The 21,899-nt window shown below is 44.9% G+C and overlaps 1 protein-coding gene across 27 annotated transcripts in view; it reads right to left on the reverse strand.

Moving 5' to 3' along the window:
• madd (MAP-kinase activating death domain) overlaps window positions 1–21,899 on the reverse strand; it is a 160,057-nt gene that overhangs the window by 68,038 nt on the left and 70,120 nt on the right. For all 27 annotated transcript variants that reach the window (XM_052028954.1, XM_052028941.1, XM_052028965.1 and 24 more), the window contains exons 12-15: window positions 18,724–18,917; window positions 17,645–17,907; window positions 8,356–8,495; window positions 5,945–6,046 (exon numbers count right to left, since the gene is read on the reverse strand). In XM_052028954.1, coding sequence (XP_051884914.1) covers window positions 5,945–6,046; window positions 8,356–8,495; window positions 17,645–17,907; window positions 18,724–18,917 — 699 coding nt within the window. The remainder of the gene's footprint in view (window positions 1–5,944; window positions 6,047–8,355; window positions 8,496–17,644; window positions 17,908–18,723; window positions 18,918–21,899) is intronic.

A 21,899-nucleotide genomic window follows, 5' to 3' on the forward strand; every position in this document is an offset into this window, starting at 1 on the left:
ACTTCTTCACTCAGAGGGCGGTGCGAGTGTGGAACGAGCTGCCGGCGGAAGTGGTGGATGCGGGTTCAATTGTAACATTTAAGAGAGGTTTGGATAGGTACATGGATGGGAGGGGTTTGGAAGGATATGGTCCAGGTGCAGGTAGATGGGACCAGGCAGACGATCAGGTCAGCATAGACTAGATGGGCCGAAGGGCCTGTCTCTGTGCTGTAGTGCTCTATGACTCTCCTTAAGCTAATACTCTCCAATTCAGGCAACATCCGGGTGAACCTTTTCTGCACCATCTCCAAAGCCTCCACATCCTTCCTGTAATGGGGCAACCCGAACTGTACACAATACTCCAAATGTGGCCTGACCAAAGTTTTATACAGCCGCAACACGGCTTCCTAACTTTTATCTCAATGCCCTGAACAGCAAAGACAAGCATGCCATACGCCTTCACCACCATCCTATCCACTTGTGTTGCCACTTTCAGGGAGCTATGGACTTGCACCCCAAGATCTCTCTGTACATCCATGCTCCTAAGGTCCTGCCATTTACTGTGTACTTTCCTCTTGCATTTGACCTCACACTTGCCCAGATTAAGCTCTATCCACTATTTCTCCTCCCAAATTTCCAACTGATCTATATCCTGCTGTATCCTTTGACAACCTTCCTCACTGTCCACAACACCACCAATCTCATGTCATGTGCAAATTTATGAATCAGACCACCAGGTTATTTATACACATCACAGACGACAGAGGTCCCAGCACTGATCCTTGCAGAGCACCACTGGTCACAGACATCTGCTCAGTGAAAAACCCATTCATTACTACCCTCTCTCTTCCACGACCAGGTCAATTTTGTAAAATTGGGTAAGGACAACACTGGTTTATGGATGAAAGTGCTAATCCAAGAAAATCAATCCAATTTGAGGGACAGGAACTCCCCTTCACAAAGCCATGCTGACCATCTCTAACAAAGTCCATGCTTTTCCAATCATTTCCCTACCACTGATGCAAGGCTTGCCAGCCTATATTTCCCTGGTTTGTCCCTGTTGCCTTTCTTAAACAAAGGAACACAATTAGCTGTCCTCCAGACTTCTGGCACCTCGCCTGAGGCTAAAGAGGATGCAAAGATCTCAGTCAAACCCCAGCAATTTCTTCCCTAGCATCCCTCAGTATCCTGGGAGAGATTCCATCAGACTCTGAGGACTTAATGTTTTTCAAGTGACCCAACTTAATATTTTACCTTCTTCTTAATATCAACATGCTTTAGAATATCAGCATACCCCTCCCAGCACCATCCATGTCCTTCGCCTTGGTGAATACCATTGCAAGGTACTCATTTAGGACCTTGTCCACTTCCCTTTATCCTTGAGTGGACCTACCCCTTCCCCTAACTATCCTCTTGCTTTTATTATACTTATAAAGTGACTTAGGATTCTCCTTCATGCTACTTGCCAAGGACATTTCATGGTCTCTTTTAGCCCTTATAATCCCTTGTTTAAATTCTTTCCTGTTTCATTTATATTCAAGTGCCTTGTCCAGTTTCAGCTTCATAAACCTTACATACTGCATGCTTCCTTTTCCTTTTTGACTGAACTTACAATATCTGTCATCCAAGTTTCCTAAATCTTGCCATCCTTCATCTCCCATCCTCACAGGCACATGCTGGTCCTGAACTCAAATCAACTGCTCTTTAAAGGACTCCGACACCACATGTGGATTTAATCTCGAACAGCCCAGTCCCTGCCTAACACTGTTCCCCTAATTTAGCACTTTCATCCAAAGACCAGTCTTATCCTCATCCATAACTATCTTAAAACTTATGGGAATACGATCGCTGTTTCATAAATGCTCCCCCACTGAAACTTCAATCACCTAGCCAAGCTCATTTCCCAGAACAAGGTCTAGTACAGCCCTCTCCCTTGCTGGACTATCTGTACAATGTTTTGAGAAACCCTCCTGGATGCACCTAACAAAGTCGGCCCACCTAAGCCCCTGGCAATAACATCCTTTCTATAGTGTGGTGACCAGAACTGCACATAGTTCTCCAGCTGTAGCCTTACCAAAGTTTTACTAAGTTGTACCATAACCTTCCTACTCTTAAAATCTATGCCCTGGCTATCGAAGGCGAGTATACCGTACATCTTTTTCGCCATCTTGTCCACCTGTGCTGATTCCAGCCTCTCCACCGCCAATCAGAACAAAGAGAGGGTTCCACTTGTCCCCATCTTCCACCTAAACGCCTCCACATCCAACAGACCTTCCACAATTTCTACCATCTCCCATTCCTTTCAGCACTCCAATGGGACCAAACCTTCCATTACTCACTTGTCCACTATTCCATCCTGTGACAGTTTCTCTTCATCTCATTTCACCCCTTCCCACCATCCAGGGACCCAAACAGTATCTCCAGGTGAAGCAGACACTCACTTGTACCTTCCAATTCAGTGCCTACAGTGCAGAAGATTCTGACCTCTTGTGTCTAGGACTCCCATACTGCTCCTACGGCAGTCAACGTGAAGTGAAGAAACAGAACCTTGTCTTCCAACTGGGCACAATACAACCCTTGGGATTAATACTGAGCTTAACCATTAAAATTAGCATCCCCCTTTCTCTCCCACAGAAGATTTCTGCTTCAATTAGTTATTTCAAGTTTGTCTCTGTATCATTGTTCAAACTCCTGTCTTTAAAGTAATTGTTACCTTGAGAACTCTGGCCTGCATCCAATTACAGACATACCCTCTGTTCTCTTCACCACACCATCCTTAGCAACTTAAAAGAGATTTGTTTTCACAGCTTTCCAGTTCTTATGAAGGGTCCTTGACCCAAAACATTAGCTCTATCTCTCTCCTCACTGATGCTATCTGACCTTCCAGCATTCCCTGTTTTTGTATTTGAGCCTGGTGGTACCTGACCAGGTTTGAACGAGATGGCTCTGGAGGTAGTGGACCCTTATCTCCCAAGATTGTCCACGATGACAGTTCCCACAAATTGGAGAAAAATACCCCAGTTTTTAAGGGGGAAGAGAGACCTGTAGCTGGGAAAATGTAGGAAGAAAATGATATCAGGACATTTAGAAAGTAATAAATCGGATTGAGAAGATTCAACAGGAGAAATCATGTTTAACTATTGAAGGTCTTTGAGGATGGACCTATCAGAGAAGATGAGGGGAAACCAGTGGTTGTGGTGTTTTTTAACGCATGGCACGGTAGTTTAGCAGTTAGCGTAATGCTATGAGAGCGCCAGCGACCCGGGTTCAATTCCGGCCACTGTCTGTAAGGAGTTTTAAGGTTCTCCCCGTATCTGTGTGGGTTTCCTCCAGGTACTCTGGTTTCTCCCACATTCCAAAGATGTATGGGTTAGGAAGTTGTGGGCGTGCTATGTTGGTACCAGAAGCGTGGCGACACTTGCGGGCTGCCCCCAGAACACTCTACGCAAAAGATGCATTTCACTGTACGTTTCGATGTACATGTGACTAATAAAGAGATCTTATTATTTTTGGATTTTCCAAAGTATTTTGATAAGGTCCACAAAGGAGCACATGGAACCGGGGTAATAGACTAGTGTGGACTGAGAGTTGGTTAACAAAGAGGAATAAACTGGTCTGAGAGGTTGTGACTTGTGAAGGGATCAGTGCTTGGGCCCCAGCTACTCACAATTTATATCAACAATTCAGCTGAGGGGACCAGGTTCGCTGATCACACAAAACTAACTGGGATTATGGAAAGAGGATGTAGAAGCTTCAAGGGGATATGGAGCCGAGGGAGTGGACACCAATCTTTGGGCCACACATCCACTCTCTGATCTTACTGACCCTGCGCCAATCTACACGTGGCTCTGGTGGTAATCCAGAGATTATTACCTTTGTAGTTCCGCCTTTTAGTTTGGGCAGTAGCTGCCCATGTTCTTCAGCAGAATCTCCTTCCTCGTCCTATCTTTATCTCCAATTCCCTGGAGGACCAAGACAACTGGATCTTTCTTCTTCCGCTGTTCCTCTCTAGCCCCGAAGAGATATCCTTAGCCCTGATGCTGAGCAGGCAACACAGCTTTCAGGATTCTCCCTCTCAGCTGCAGAGAACAGTTTCTGTTCCCCAAACTATACGTCTTACTCCCCCAACTTAAGTGGCCCCCTGGGCCACAGCTCATCCCCCTGCACTTTGCCCACACAGGCTGCCAGAACCTCATACCTGTTGAACACAGGGCTAAGGCTTCTGCAGCACCACCCTCTGGATCCCCACACCTGACAGAGTGATCGACAAACAGAACTGAAATTTTTTTGGTGAGGTAAAAGAGACAAGTTACATTGGCAGGGCAAGGCAGGAAGTGAGGGGAGATGAAGTGGGTGGGGCTGGAGAAGGGTGCCAAGCTTGGGAGTGGGGACAGTGGAGGAAAATGGGAAAGATAGCACAGGGTGCACTGCACCCTACCTGAGAGCACGCATGATGTGACTATGCATGCAACAGGCCAAGTTCACACAGCCCCCAGCCAGATCTCAGCACAGAACCAATTAATGACACCAGGAACTCAGCACTTTCCCACTCTTTTGTCTGTGGATGTTCTTAGTGTTGGAATAAATGTAGCACTGGCTTGTCATCTGGAGGAATGTCCTTTGAGGAAAGACTGATGCGAATGGACCAATATCCTGCAGAAATGAGGAAATGACCTCACTGAAGCATTCAATGCTCTTCAAGGGCAGGATATTTGCTTCGAGGCAACTTGAGCTTTGAGACACTACAACTAGGGTAACAACTTAAGGTGATGAGGAGCAAACTTTCTTCACACTGGGGTTGAATTTTTTTTTTTGGAATTCTCTACATCAGAGAGCTGTTGGAGGTTAGTCCATGAACACGTTCGAGGCTGATGGCAATAAATTTTTCGGCACTTCAAAAAAAAAACCCAAGCAATAGAAAGTTGGAGTTGGTGTAAATCCACTCAGGCACTGTTCTATTGAATGGTGGTACAAGCTTAAGGGGCTGGCTAGCGTACTCCCATTCCTACCTTTCGTTTTTACATCCCAGCGCATGGTCCGGGTAAACGCCAGGATGATACTTCAACCCAATCCTATCACTTTAGTGCTGAGATCTGTGCCCATTGTTATTTAGCCGAAGTAACATCTGGAACATTGTGATGGGGACAGGGGCCTATTAGAACTCGAATCCCAATCCTTTGCTAAGAGTGCCCGGTGCCTCAGCCAGCCATGTCGGTCATTTGATTTGGTGAATCCTCCTCCATTACAGAGTCGATGCACACACTGATCGAGCACAGCAAGCAGCACTAAACCAAGCTGAGACCTCATCTGCGCTGAGACATGCTGACTGGTGAAGGTTGGCGAAAGAACGCGTACGCACACACACACACGATGGGACGTGCAGGAGGGAGGGGTAAAAGGAAGGGGACACTCAAGTTCAAACCAGCTGTGAAAGGAATGAGTGGTTTCAAACTTTTAGCGCTGTTTTGATTTGTGATGACAGATTGTCGTACAATCCTCAGAGAGGCAGCTGAACATAATAGCACTTATTTGGTGCCTTCGAGGGAGGAAAACGTTCCAGGGTACGCTTCACAGGAGCAATTTTCAGACAAGGATTTGATGCCGAGCTATACGTGACTGATGATTGAGTGGTAGGCTTTAAAAAGCAGCGTAGAGGTGGGAGAGGAGGAGGAGGTTTGGAGCAAGAATTCCACTGAAGGCACAAAGTGAGTGACAACAGTGATGTACAAAGGCCAGATTTGGAAAAGTGCTGATATCTCGGAGGGTTGTAAGGCCAGAGGAGATTACAGTGATTGGGGGGGAAACAAGCCCACTGATGAATTTGAAAACAAGAATGACAGAGTGCAGAACCCGGGCATTCTTGAACACAAGGTAACAGCAGCCTGCACCCGGGTGTGCTTCAACACCCCACATCCGAACAGCATTCACACGTCAGGTCTCTCTGAAGGGACGGACAGATCTCTACCTTTGAGGCTGGGGAACGGTGTGCTCTTGTCTCGCCCTGCTTTGCTTGGTAACGCCAGGTTGGAGAGGCTGAAGCTGCTGCCACGGCTCTTGTAGATGTTACCTGTACGTCGAGGGCATAAAGTGAATGAACACCTCCCATGCCAACACACCATACCATCAGCGTTCACTAAACACACCATTAAACACATCAGCAAATTAAATTCAAACCCTGCGACAGACTGAACAAAACTCGGCCTGAGGAAGGAACGCACGGCCATTCAGGCTCATGTTCCACCTGCAAACTCGTAATACTCGACTGGTTCGGGACCTAATGCAACGCTCACTATAGGGCTCCAGGTCCGAGTGTAGCACCCGTTGTACTGCCACGGCTCTGGGTTTTGATGCAGCACTTGTAACAGAGCCCTAGCACGGCGTTGGTGACACCGCATAGATTCCAGGTCAGAGTTTAGCGCTAAGATGCTGCCAAACTTCCACATCCTGCTGCAGCAGTCATGACACCGTCAGACCTCCGGGCCCTCGCGCCGGCAACGCCGTCAGACCTCCAGGCCCTCGCGCCTGTGACACCGTCAGACCTCCAGGCCCTCGCGCCTGTGACACCGTTAGACCCCCGGGCCGTCGCACTGGCGACACCGTCAGACCTCCGGGCCCTCGCGCCTGTGATACTGTCAGACCTCCGGGCCCTCGCGCTGGCGATACTGTCAGACCTCCGGGCCCTTGCACTATCTGGATCCCAGTTCCTTGCCAAGCACTCATGGGATTATCAGGGTTCTGGGTCCTACTCCACCACTCAACTAAGAGCCCAGATATTCTTGAGGTTAGAGGTCCAGGGTTTTAAACTTATAAAGACAAAGGAGGGCTCGGACAAGGGCAATTGTTATTGTCCAACCCCTAGTGCCGAGTGCATGAGGGAATTAGAGAAGCATGTGACCATGAAGTCAGGGGAGACTTTAATCCTCAAATAGATTTGGCAAATTGCAGGAAGATGATAACCAGCACTCAGGAGAAATGCAGTGTCCAGGTGTGTGTGTCGGAAGGGAGTATAAAACTAATGAAACCAGATTGGAGAGAATCACGGGAGGTTAACATCCACGTTCAGCAAGCAACTAAAAACGTGAAAGGCTCATTAGCCTTTTTGCCCGAGTTAAAGTTTCCGGCAATTATACTGTGCTTTGGCCAGACGACATCTGCAGTAATGTGCTGTTTTGATCTCCCTATCCGAGGAAGGATGTTTGCACAACAAAACTTCATTTCTGGGATGAGAGAAGGTTCCATGGGAAGAAACTGAGTGGAATGAACTTGTGACGTCTGGAGCTTGAAAAGAACAAGGGGGAAGTCGCAGTGAAACACAGAGGTTGCTCGGATGGCCACTGAGGGGGTTGATTTTCCTGGCTGGTGCCTGCAATTTTGCGTCATGGTCTGCAGATTTAAGGCTGAGAGGAGTTATGAATCTTTGCAATTGTCTATTCCGGAGAGTGGTGGATTCTCAGTCAATCTGCATACCCAAGACTGAGAGTGATAGATCTTTCGGAACCAGGGAAAATCGAGAGATATGGGGACATCCAGCATGGCGGCTAAATAGCCCGTGCCCGATCCTATTTCAAATTATCTTACACTCTTATCTCAACTTCAGAGGCCTCAGCGCAACACTCATGTTATCCTCAACAGCTGGGTTTGAGAATCCTTCAGCAGCTGGGTTCAAGACATCTTCAACTCACGTGCACAAACGAACATGCATACATGAGTTGACAGAACATTAATTCATATACAGTAAAACTCCAATGATTACCACAGGACTTCTCCAGGGTTTTGTGTGAACTGCTCACAACCTGGACAGTTGGCAAGTCAGAAATGCGGCTGCAAAAATTCAGTTCCTACGCGGCAGGAGTTGCCTGCAGCAGCTGGCAAATCCATTCTGCTGGTCTCCCAGACACTCACTGGTAGGTACGGGCTGTACATAGGTTGGGCACTCATAAGCTCAGGAGGACCTGTTTTTCCAGTGTTTTGGTATCCGGCTCACCAGGACGTCAGGTCTCTTTAAACACACTGGGGATCTGTTTCCTACACTCCTTTTAAACACACTGGGGTTCTCTGGAAAATTTATCTCAGATCTTAAAAAAAAATGCAAATTACGTTGAGGTATTAATAGGGGCAAAATCCAACAGTGCAGAAAATCTGCCAGTCGGGCACCAAAGTCAAGGGTGCGGGATTATCGGAGTTTTTCTGTATCCGTTCTCCAATCAATAATGTGAAAATGAGAGGGCCACGTGACCAGCAAAAGTCACGGGAGACTAATCTTCACACAGACTGGGCACACTGGATTGACAAACTACTTGGACAAATGAAATAGAACATATTCCAGCCAGCTTCTCTCAACGTACCGAACCCATGTCGGAGCATGAAAACACTTACTTGCAAACGACATAAATCCTCCAAAGCCCTCGCTGCTGTTGTTGGAGATGGTGGAGTTTGGGGAGCTTGCCCGCGAGTCTGATTCCACTTCAGAGTCGCTTGGGAGTCTCAGACTGTTGGGGCGAAGTGGCTTCAGAGGCCTGAAACATTAACACATGGCATAACACTTCGTTTCCTTATATAATGTAAGAAGCCCATCTAGCACATCTCAGAGCAATCCTATCAGTTCCACTCCCCCATTTATTTTCTTGCAACCGATTCATTCTTACCCCGATTCTCCTGATACCTACCTACATTTGGGGCAATTTACAGCAGCCACTTAACCTACCAACCAGCACACCATTAGGATGTGGTTTAGTTAAACATACAAATCGAATAAGGTTTCAATTCCGCAAATTCTTTGGATTGAATAAATTTAACTTATCAAGCCCCATTCAATCTAATTTTTTCTTTCAACCATCCAGATCGACTCAGCTTTATCTTTATGGAAAATGAAGGGAATAACATGTTTTTATGATCTATTCATTGATTACTGTTTTTTTATCTTTTGAACAGTTGTTTAATAAATACAATTTGCCTAAATCACACTTTTCTCAATACTTAAAGATTAGAAATTTTCTAAAAGTTACTATGCCTTCTTTTCCGACTCCATATAAAATTGAAATTACAGAAAAAATTTTAGGCTTTAATCCTTATCAGAAGGGCTTGATAGCAATAATTTATGATCTAATTATGAAAATACATCCAGAGACACTTGATAAAATTAAGAATGAATGGGAAAGAGAACTCCAGATACTTTTACCCACAGAGACATGGAAGAAAATTCTTCAATTAGTTAATACATCTTCAATGTGTGCCAGACATTCTTTGTTACAGTTTAAAGGTGGTTCACGGACCCATATGTCGAAGGACAAGTTAGCCCGTTTTTATCACCATATAAATCCTATATGTGATAGATGTAATTTGAAGGTGGCTTCCCTGACACATATGTTTTGGTCCTGTCCTCTTTTGGAAAAATATTGGAAGGACATTTTTAACATTATTTCAACTGTATTGAATATTGATTTACAACCTCACCAAATCACTGCAATGTTTGGGTTACCAATGATGGAATCTGGCCACCTATCTGCTGTTGCCTTTGTTACATTAATGGTCAAGTGATCCATTTTGTTTAAATGGAAGGACCTAATACCTCCCACCACTTTTCAATGGTTTTCTCAAATTATATCATGTTTAAACTTAGACAAAATTAGGAGTGGCACTGTTGATCCTTTGCTTAAATTTGAGGAAGTTTGGAGTCCATTTATTCAATATTTTCGTATGATATAGATCCCCTTTCAATAATCTTTGAACTTAGAGGAGCGGAGTTGACGACATAATAATGCTCTTTGTTCATCAAGGAATATCAGTCCAGTTTTTTTTTTCTTTTGAAATTTTTAAAAAATTTTTTTTGTTTTATTACATACAAATTTTTTTCCCCTTGATTTGGTTTTTTTATATAATAAATATTTTTCTTTCTCCTTTTGACTTTTTTGTTTTAGACTCGTTTACCAAGAAACTGTGGGGCCTAGAATATATTTTTTATTCTTTATGGCTATATATGTCATGATTGTCCTCCCGATCTCTTTATATTACGTATAATTACTGATGTTATATTATTAATCTATATTCATTTGAAAATTAATAAAAAGATTGAAAAAGAAAGAAAGGATGTGGTTGGAAACCAGCACACTCGGGGGAAACCCAGGCAGTCACGGAGAACACATGCAACCTCCTCACGCAAACACAGCATCCAAGGTCAAGAATGTCTCAGGCAGCAGCACTATCTGGTGTGCCGCCCTGTGTGAAAGAACATAAATGTACTTATGAACCCACTTTGCACATTCTCCAGTATCCTCGTATGCCTTTGTAAAATGGGAGATCAAAACTATGCACAAAACCTCTTAGCCAAGGCACAAAGCAAATTTAACACACCTTCATAGGCTTTCAATATTCTTGCTCTAGAAAGGAACCCTGATTCTGGGATTGCCTTTCATGGCTGTGTTAACAGGCATCACTGCTTTTACTGATTTTTTTTTAAATATACATATTCCCAAATCCCTGTGTAAAGAACAAACTGCTGGAGGAACTCAACAGGTTGAGCAGCATCTACGGATGAAAAGGAAATGTCAATGATTCAGGGGAGATGTGGCCATGATGGTTAGTAGTGATATAAAATCAATAGAAAGGAAGGACATTGGGTCAGAGGAGGTGGAATCCTTATGGGTGGAGCTAAGAAATAGCAAGGGTAAAAGGACAATAGTAGCAGTCATATATAGGCCCCCGAACAGCAGTCAGGAAGTGGACCATAAGTTGCAGATTGAGATAGAAAAAGCGTGCCAGAGTGACAATGTGAAGATAATTATGGGGGATTTTAACATGAAGGTGGACTGGGAAATCCAGCAAGGCGGTAGAACTCGGGAGAGTGAGTTTGTGGAATGTCTAAGGGATGTTTTTCTGGAGCAACTTACTGAGGAGCCCACCAGGGGATCGGCTGTTTTGGATTGGGTGCTGTGTAGTGAACCCGAGGTGATTAGGGAACTAAAGGTAAAGGAACCACTGGGAACAAGTGATCACAATATGATTGAGTTTAGTTTCAAGTTTGAGAAGGAGAAGCTGATAACTGGTGTATCGATATTTCAGTGGAATAAGGGAAATTACAAAGGTATGAGAGAAGAGTTGGCCCAAATTGATTGGAGGAGTAAGTTAGCTGGAGGGACGGCGGAGGAGAAATGGAAGAAATTTCTACAGGAAATAAGGAAAATGCAGGATAGATATATTCCAAGAAAAAAGAAGGTTTTGAATGGAAAAAAGGCACAGATGTGGATAACGAGGGAGGTGAAGGATAAAATAAAAGCAAAAGGGGCGGCGTACAAAGTAGCAAAAATTAGTGGGAAAACAGAAGATTGGAAAGTTTTTAAAAATCTGCAGAGAGAAACTAAGAAGGTCATTAGGAAAGCAAAGATGAGTTATGAAAGGAAGCTGGCGGACAACATTCGGAAGGATTCTAAGAGCTTTTTTAAATACATAAGGAATAAAAGAGAGACACGGGTTGACATAGGACCAATTGATAACGGTGCAGGAGGTATTATAATGGACGATAGTGAGATGGCAAGGGAATTGAATGAATATTTTGCATCGGTCTTCATTGTGGAGGACATAAGCAATGTGCCGGTTAGTCAGGAGTCTCACGAATTGGAACTGAGTTCAGTTGAGATTACTAGGGAGAAGGTGCTAGGAAAACTAAAGGGGCTTAAGACTGATAAGTCTCCCGGACCGGATGAGGTGCATCCCCAGGTTCTGAAGGAGGTGGCTGTAGAGATAGCGGAGGCATTGGCGATTATTTTCCAGGAATCGATATATTCTGGCATGGTTCCGGAGGACTGGAGGGTAGCGAATGTAGTTCCGTTGTATAAGAAAGGTGGGAGGCAGCACAAAGGAAATTACAGACCTATTAGTCTGACGTCAGTGTTGGGAAAATTATTGGAATCTATCCTCAAGGAGGAGGTTACCGAATACCTAGAGGCGCAAGGCAAGATTGGACCTAGTCAACATGGTTTTGTGAAGGGGAGGTCCTGTCTGACCAACCTATTGGAGTTTTTTGAAGAAATCACAGGTAGGGTGGATAAGGGAGAGGCGGTAGACATTGTGTATTTAGACTTTCAAAAGGCCTTCGATAAGGTGCCTCACAAGAGACTGATTAATAAGATGAGAGGTCATGGAATTATGGGTAGGATAGCAGAATGGGTGGAGCATTGGCTGGTTGGCAGGAAGCAAAGGGTGGAAATAAAAGGATCTCGTTCTGGTTGGCTACCGGTTACTAGTGGTGTGCCGCAGGGGTCGGTGTTGGGGCCGCTCCTTTTTACCTTGTACATCAATGATTTGGATGATGGAATAAATGGTTGTGTGGCTAAGTTTGCGGATGACACCAAGATAAGTGGAGGAGTAGGGAGCATAGAGGAAATAGAAAGGATGCAGAGGGACCTAGACAGTTTAGGAGAATGGGCAAGGAAATGGCAGATGAGATTCAATGTTGAGAAATGTGCAGTTGTACACTTTGGAAGCAGAAATAAGCGGGTAGATTATTATCTAGAAGGAGAGAAGATTGAAAGTACGGCAGTACAAAGGGACTTGGGGGTACTCGTACAAGATACCTTAAAAGTTAACCACCAGGTTGGATCGGTGGTTAAGAAAGTGAATGCTATGTTGGCATCATCTCGAGAGGTATAGTGTATAAAAGTAAGGAAGTGTTGATGAGGCTCTACGGGGCACTAGTGAGGCCTCATTTGGAATACTGTGCGCAGTTTTGGGCCCCACATCTTAGGAAGGATGTGCTGACGTTGGAGAGGGTTCAGAGGAGATTTACGAGAATGATTCCGGGAATGAAAGGGCTTACATATGATGAGAGTTTGTCGGCTCTTGGACTGTACTCACTGGAGTACAGAAGGATGAGAGGGGACCTCGTAGCGACATTTAAAATGTTGACAGGAAAGGATAGAGTAGATGTGGCGAGGCTGTTTCCCTTGGTGGGTGAGCCCAGGACCAGAGGGCACAATCTTAGAATTAGAGGGTACAGTTTCAAGACAGAGATGAGGAGAAATTTCTTTACCTAGAGGGTGGTGAAATTGTGGAACTCCTTGCCACACACAGCAGTGGAGGCCAGATCAGTGGGGGTGTTCAAGGAGGAGATAGACAGATATCTAAATAGTCAGGGTATCAAGGGATATGGGGATAAGGCTGGAAAATGGGATTAGAATAGTTTTTTTTTCCCACCCCATTTCTTTTTCCCTTTTCCTTGGAGCAGACTCGATGGGCCGAATGGCCTGCTTCTGCTCCCTTGTCTTGTGATCAGGACTGAAAGCTGAGAGGGAAGATAGCCAGTCTATCTCAGTATGCTCTCAAGGTGAGACCTCCCATTCCAGGGCATCTGAAATGTCCTCCTTTTTCAGGAAACGTGGCTTCCCCTCTACTGGAGCCCTCTCTTGCATTACCTCTTCTGCGCTCACCCTCCCTCCAAACATCCTCACCTTTCACCCTACTAGCCTCCACAGCTGACATATCTGTAGTGGATAGCATAACGCTATTACAGCACCAGCGACCTGGGTTAAATTCTAGCCGCTGTCTGTAAGGAGTCTGTACGTTTTCCCCAAGTGCCTGCGTGGGTTTCCTCCGGGTGCTCTGGTTTCCTCCCACATTCCAAAGACGTATGGGTTAGGAAGTTGTGGGCATGCTATGTTGGCATTGGGAGCGTGGTGACACTTGCGGGCTGCCCCCAGAACACTCTACGCAAGAGATGCAGTTCACTGTGTACGTGACTAAGTTCGATGTACATGTGACTAATAAGGATATCTTATTTCTGCCTCGTGACCCCAAATTCCTGTATTCTTCTACTTAGACCCTTGCCTTTCGAGTAGGTAACTTCCTTAATCTTGTTACCAAAATACACCATCTCACATTTATATTGAAATTAACTTGATTACGAATTTGCAGAACTGACATGCAACTTGCAGAACTGACATGCAACTTGCAGCCAAGGAAGAAGAAAATAAGTAGTTAATTCCCCAAAAGCTAAATTTCTTCATCAGTTACCAATACCCAGTTCCTTTCCTCAACATCCATTTTGCCCTTCCTCTACCACCCAGGTACTTTCCTTCCCTTCAACAATTAACAGGTGTCTTTCTCTTACTCCGAGGCTCAGCTGTGTTCCTCCCCCTGACTCTCACCAGGTACTGAGGTGAAACAGGCTACTGTTCAAAGGTTCATGCAAGTTGTCATCAAAGTGTTGGAGTAAACACCTTCCTTCTGCACCCTGGAGTATTCAATGTTACACTGCATGCTGTACGTTTACAGACTTAGAGAGGAGGCCTGTCCTGCACCACAAGAGAGTAAACAAGAAGCAACAAACCATATCCTAATTTAGTTAGTGCTAACCAAACCTTACCTATGCACATATCAGCTTACCTCAACTATATTTACTGTCAAAGGATCGAAACTCTACCAAGAGCCAGAGCATCAGATTTGCTGGGAATTCACTGGGTCAGAAATTCAATTCAGTTTTTTTTTGTTAAAGTGTGATACGATTGAATGCAGTACACACAAAAAAAATGACTGTGATACCCAATCGGTACCTTAAAATCCAGATTATGGATAGTGAAGAACATGATTACTCTGTTCCCTGGGTAATTGCACATAGCAAAATCACTGAGCCCAATGGTGGTTTCGCTGTGCCATGCATAATCCATGCCTTCGCTTTGAAAATTATCCACTTATGTGCTATAATCACAGGGTGTAGAATTTGCACAGGAAATCAGATCTAAAATACAGGAACAAGCCCAACACCTGTGCTTCTTAACTGGGGAGTTTGCTGGTGAGTCCACTGGAATAGAGCCCCTTGAAATTCACCACAATAAACCTTGAAGGTGTGCACTCCTCTGGCCATTCCAAGCCCATGTACAGTTCAAGCCTCCTCTTCCCCACATGAAGACGGATGCTACAGTCACGGTGCTGCTGAGCCTCCTGCATGAAGGAGAGGGGCCAGAAGCCATAGCTCCCTCAAAGACGGCTTTAGGGTGAAGGGATCTTCCCAGGAAAGCTGATCCACATCCATTTCAGGACCCACAGCCTAGTGAGACAGCTGAAGCGTTGGATTTAATTCTTCCAACATTCTCTAGATTTGAGGAAGGGTCCACTGGAGCGGGAAATAGTCAATGTAACTTTTTTATTCAAAAGGGGAAGGAGAAGCATCAGGAAACTGTGGACCTGTTAGCTTAACGTGTCAGAGCAAAATATTTGAAGTTATTATTAAACAGGTTGTGGCTTAGAAAAATTCAAGGAAATCAGACAAAGTCAACATGGTTTTGTGAAAGAGAAATCATGTTCGACTAATTTACTGGAGTTCTTTGAAGTAACGTAGGCTGTGAATAAAGGGGAACCGGAGCACGTGTTAAAATTAACTTTCCAGTAAGGTAATGCTTGCTAAGGTTCCACATCAAAGGTAACCTCAGAAAATTAAAGCAAGAGGTAATGGCCAGTATAACAGAAGTGAGCTTCTCTCTGGTTGGCAAGGTGTAACAAGTTGCGTGCTACAGGGATCAGTGCTGGGCTCTCAACCTCCACAACTTATATAAATGACAAAGATAAAGTTAAATTTGCTGATGACAATTTTATGCAGGAAAGTCAGCTGTGAAGAGGGCACAGGCAAGCTACAGAACGACATAGATAGGTTGATCGTGGGCAAAGACCTGACAAATGGAGAATAAATGTGGGAAAATGTGAAATTATCCAGTTCGTTGGAATAAGAACATTATCTAAATAGTGAAGGATGTCATAACTCTGAAATGCACAGGAATGTGGGTGTAGTTGTGCATTATTCACAATAGGCTAGTCTGCTGGTACAGCAAATAATTTGGAAAGCTAATTAAATGTTATCATTTATTGCAAGGGAGATTGAAATAAAATGGAGGTTGTACTTCAGCTATACATTGGTGAGAGTATTGTGGAGTTCTGCAATACTGTGTACAGTATCGGTCTCCCAATCAAGGATGTTAACGCACTGGAAGTAGTTCTGAAAACATTTTCTGGACCCATATCAAGAATGGGCAGATAGTCTCATAAGGTGAAGTGGACAGGCTAGGCTTCTATCTGCCCAAGTTTGGAAGAGTGAGAGGGGACTTGATTGAAACATAAAAGATCCTGAAGGTTTTTGACAAGTTTGGATGCAAAGGGAGGATGTTTCCTCAGGTGGGAGATTCTAGAATTGAGGGTCATTGCTTAATGAAGACAGATGAGGCAAAATCTTTTCTCCAAGGGTCATGAATCTTTGGAACTCTTCCTCAAAGGGCAGTGGGAGCAGAATCATCAAATATGTTTGAGGTATAGGCAGAGAGATTCCTGATAAGCAAAGGGCAGACAGGAATGTGGTGTTGTGATTATAATATTAGCCATGACTTTATTCAACAGAGCTGCAGGCTCAATGGGGATGAAGTGACCTAGTCCCACTCCCAAATGTTCATTTGTATGTACCTGAACCTAGCTGGAGCAATGAGGCTGAGGACTAAGATTTTCAAAAGGTAGTGGTTGTTATCCGACTGTTTCACTGCATCCTAAACTCTTGGCCTCTGGATCACTCCAGGCAACACCCACTGGTATAAGGCACAGCACAAGAACCAAAGGAAGTAGAAGCTGTTGTTAGCCATAAAGCTCCTCGAGCCTGCTCTGCCATTCAATATGATCATAGCTGATCTAACCTTGGACTCTGCTCCACTCTCCTGTCCTTTAACCCTCACCTCCCAGAGGCAAAATTAAAAGTCCGTCAATCATGGTCTTGAAAATATTCAATCAGCTGTCCTCCACAGCGTAGAGAGCTCCAAAGATTATTGCTCCCGTGAGATGATCGGTCTTGCTGGCAGGATGAAACATAGCTGGAGACAGTAATGGACGAGTCTGGGACACCAGCCGCATTGTGCTGCACACTTTGGCGGGACTGCTGTGTCAGTGGCACAGATTCTGCGAGTCACAATGTTATTATGGCACATCCCCAGATGTAGTATCATGAGGACTTTACATGGTCAACTAGGCTTCCGACATTTCTGATACTTTGGTCATAGGCAGAAGCCCTGTTGGGTTTTTATCATTGCTTTTCCCAGAGGAAAGAGGTTGATGGAAAAAGGGAATGCACAGTGAAAAAATGCAATTCAAGTAGGGCAGGCACGGCAGTGTAGCAGTTAGCGTAACGCTATTACAGCGCCAGTCCCCTGGGTTCAATTCGTGCCGCTGTAAGGAGTTTGTACATTCTCCCCGTGTGTCTGCGTGGGTTTCCTCCGGGTGCTCCAGCTTCCTCCCACATTCCAAAGACGTACGGGTTAGGAAGTCGTGGGCGTGCTATGTTGGTGCCGGAAGCGTGGCAACACTTGTGGGCTGCCCCCAGAACACTCTACTTCACTGTGTGTTTCGATGTACATGTGATGAATAAAGAAATCTTAAAATCTTAAAACTAGGAGGCCAGTTTCTTGAGCCTGCTTCGCCTTTCAGTTTGATCCGGCTACCACCGGCTCCCACCTCACTTAAGGGTGGCAGACACAGAACAGACTTCGCTTGATCAACTTCCCGTCACTTCCCCTGAATCGCAGTTTCACAGGATCCTTGAGCATTCCCTTCCCAGATCCACCCCTTCCCCAACCCACGGCCCGAAGAACAGGCGACTTTATCTTTGGATTCGCGACGACCGCTGCAAAACAAAGTATTCTCTCACCGGCTCCCGTTGATGGGTTGAACGAAGTTGGGGGTGTAGCTCTCTCCTTGATCGTCTTCACCCTCGCCTTCCTCAGCAGGGAAGCCATACTGAGGCTCAAAGTAGGGGTTGTCATAGTCCTTCTGACGGCCCGTACCCTCAGACAAGCCATCGCTCTCTCGCCGCTCCAGGTTGGCCTTGGCAAAGGCCTGAATCGACGTGGCCGTGATATGGTTGTGGAAGGTCAGTGTCTTTTCATCAGCCTCCACTGAGTCGATGGACTCCTGCCAGACCAGAGGTAAAAGGACAGTGAATCACCCACCTTCACTGAAGGGCTCACCATCCTGAAAGGGGAAGATGTGTGGGTGGGGCCAGGACCTGGACTGGTGGGAGAAAAATCTGGAGAAGTGTGGATAAGAGGACCCAGGGCATGCACATGTTGGGCTTTGAGTTAACCCAACTGCAGAAAGTCGGCTGATAGCAGGAATCCAAACTGGAAGCTGGAGGTGATTCTCCATTTGGCTGTGGAGGGGTAATGTGGTTGAGGAGGACAGAATATTATTGGTTAAGGTAAAGAAACAACGGGACAACTTCTAGGTATAAACTCTTGGCAGAGAAAAAAAATGGAAACGAGTTCGGAAAGCCAGTTGCAGAAAGATACAAGAACTACAGAATGGTTTGAATGGGGGCGTGGGGGTCTTCGAAGATTCTGGTACAGGCTGGGGCAGTTGCAGTGCAAGGGGCAAAAAGTAGGAATTGCTGATGCAGGCACAAGAACTTTAAATACGAAGAAAGCATTGATGTGGGGATGAAACATAACCAAGTGCTGCGCAGAGGAACATTCAAAGAGTTGGGAGGTCAGCAAAGGAGAGGCATCTTTCATGACTTCAGAGGCAAGGAAGCAGAAGGAGCCTCTGAGGACTCAGCTGGGACAGCCACTGAGATGGACGTGGAGCGTGGAGGCAGAAAACTGGGGATGACACTCTAGAATGAAGGCTACTGGTGACAAGGGACTTGAAGGACTTGCAGAAATTGGACCAAAAACCAAACTTCAGTGTGACGGGATACAAATATCGATCAGCTCCATGCAGCATACTTACATGATTGATGCCCTGTATGACTGTGCTGGGACTGCTGCTTGCTGTTGTACTTGAGCTTGAACGAGGAGGATTGTTCTCCAGAGAATTTTCGCTGTCCAGCCCCTGGTCATCCAGATCTTCCCGATATTTCTGAAATCCCTGGAACTCTATCTCGCTGGGATCACCAAGGGCAGCATGGGTCAGAGGATCAATATCTGCAATTATAAGGCAGCGCTCAGCACATCCACCGACATGGTGAAAACCACCCATACACTACCAGCTCTAACCTCACTTTGTCAGGGCCCCTGATTAGAGATCTGCTCCCAGGAACCAGTTGTAGAAACAAAAGTCTGAGAGGCTGGGTGAACAGTTGATGATTATTTACAGATCTTAATCCCACCCGCCACCCTCAACCCCACCTGCCGCCCTTCCTTCACATCCATCAGTTCCATTCACCCACCTTAAGAATGTAAGAAATAAAAAGGGCAAGCCTGTCTCGGCCACTGAGTGTAGCGGTTAGCGTGACGCTATTACAGCGCCAGAGACCCAAGTTCAATTCCCGCCGCTATCTGTAAGGAGTTTATACGTTCTCCCCGTGTCTGTGTGGGTTTCCTCCGGGTGCTCTGGCTTCCTCCCACATTCCAGAGACGTACGGGTTAGGAAGTTGTGGGCGTGCTATGTTGGCGCTGGAAGCGCGGCGACACTTGCGGGCTGCCCCCCAGAACACTCGACGCAAAAGATACATTTCACTGTGTGTTTCGATGTACATGTGACTAATAGAGATCTTATCTTATCCTGGCTGACCTTTTATCTCAGCATTACTTTCCTGTACTAACCCAATAACCCTCGATTCCCCTAACTTCTAGAATTCTATCAATCACCGTCTTGAATATATTCAGTGACTGAGCCTCCACAATAGTGACTTGGGCAGATAATTCCAAAGATTCACTCCTCCCTTGATGAAAAAATTTCTTCTTTGTCCTGTACAAAGTCTTGTTCTGAGACTGTGACCGCTGGACACCCCAGCAAGGAGCAACGTCATCCCTGCATTTACCTAATCACTGTACGTCTCCATGAGATCACCTCACGTTCTTCTGAAGAGTCATGGCCCACTGTATATAACATCTTCTCAGAAGACAACACGTCATCCAACAAATCAAACCTTTACTGCACTCCCTCTTTCACACAAATTTCTTTTCATTGGTAGGAAGACCAGACCCATACAGAGAGTTGCAAGTCCAACCTCGCCAGGGTCCCACATAATTTCAATAATTTATTCTTGTACTCAAATCCTTTTCCAATGAAGGCCAACATACTGTTTGTTTTTTTTTAATTGCTTGTTGCACCTGCACGTTCTTTCAGAGATTTATGTACAAAGGTATCAGATCCATCTGAACACCTACACCTTTCAATCTCTCCCTCTTTTTTGACCAGTGTGGATGACTTCCCATTCTTTCACATCAGAATCAGCTTTATTATCACTGATATGTGGTGAAATTTGTTGTTTTGCGGCAGCAGTACAGTGCATGACATAAAGACATGTTACGGACTCAGTGAAAGTCCCTTTAAGATAGAGAGAGTGTGTATATGTGTGTGTGGGGCGTGCTTACGTCAATAGAAGATAAAGGACGTAATGACGTTGTTGAAGAAGAAGAAAGAGAGAGAGAGAAGGGAGAGAGACACCAGCCTGCTTGTTTTCTCTATCGATGGATGAGAAACAATAACTGTGTTTGCCACTGAAATCCATGTATGGAAGTTGGAAGTAATCCGGTGGAGTTCACTTTGTTGCTGACCTGTAGAAGGAAACAGGTATTTGTATGTGGACGACCACGGTTCGGATGCTTTTCGGGGTGAGGAAGTCACTACCGAGTAAACACTGAAGTGTCTTTTGGGTTCCATCGTGGAACATTTGGATTTCGTATGTACTCTCTCTATGTTTTTCTACATCTACATCTTATCTTCAGACAACGGTGGTTGTTGAAGAAGCCCTTGCTCATGTTTCACCTTATGGCTTGCGGAACTGAACTTTAAGAACCATTCCGGAACTGGGAGTTTTGGACTTTGTCACACACACACACGAAGAGTTTAGTTTTGGGGTTAACGTTCGAGGTTTAACATTCTTGAATTCTAACATACTAACATTTTTACTTTTATTTTACGTATTATCATAAGTAGTGATTAATAAAATAGTTTTTAACACTGAATCATGCTCAGTGTGTTTCTTTTGTTGCTGGTTTGTGACAAAATTGGGGGCTCGTCCGGGATAGTTCCCAAGGTTAACGAGTGTCGTCTGGGATTGTACCCCAGATTGACGAGATTTGTTCGAGATTCAATCCAAAGATTTTTGAGGGAGGTCTGATAAATTCTTTGTAATTGGCTTGTGTGTGTGGAAACCAGCAGCAATGGATATTAAGGCATTTTTGGAGTCACCAACCCAAAAGGGATTGGAGGTGGCGAAAAAGGATGATTTGATAAAGATTGCTACAAGGCTAAACCTTACAGAAGTAAAGCAGTCTATGAGAAAGGCAGATATTCAGAGACTGATTGCTGGCCATTATGTGGAAAAGAAGGTGTTTGAGAAGGAAGTGTTAAAACAGTTTCCTGGCAGTGAAATAGCAATTTCTGAGGCACAGGTGCAGCTGGCAAAGATAGAAGCTGAACGAGAGCAAACCCAGTTAAAGATAGAAGCTGAACGAGAGGAAAAGAGATTAGAGGCCGAACAAAAGAAATTAGAGACTGAACAAAAGATAACTCAGATGAAGATAGAGGCTGATCTAGCAATGAAGCAGATGGAATTGAAGAAGATGGAGCTGGATAACGAGGAGAAAAAGAGGCAGCATGAGTTACAAATGAAGCGTAGGAGTTCGGAATCTGATTCTGATGATGATTTTTCAGCCAGCAGGGAGGTTCGATTAGTCCCTCCGTTTGAAGAAGATCAGGTTGATCAGTATTTCCAACATTTTGAAAAGGTTGCTGTGAGTTCAAACTGGCCAAGGAAAGGATGGGCTCTTATGGTACAGAGTGTGATTAAAGGTAAAGCTCGAAAAGCTTACTGTGCTTTGTCTGTTGAGGATGCAGCTGATTATACCAAGGTAAAACAAGCTATTTTGAAGGCCTATGAATTGGTCCCTGAGGCTTATAGACAAAAATTCAGAGACTTGAGGAAATCTGCAGATCAGACTTATATGGAATTTGCC

Source organism: Pristis pectinata, chromosome 14, assembly GCF_009764475.1.
Source record: "Pristis pectinata isolate sPriPec2 chromosome 14, sPriPec2.1.pri, whole genome shotgun sequence".
In the NCBI taxonomy this organism is placed as follows: domain Eukaryota; kingdom Metazoa; phylum Chordata; class Chondrichthyes; order Rhinopristiformes; family Pristidae; genus Pristis; species Pristis pectinata.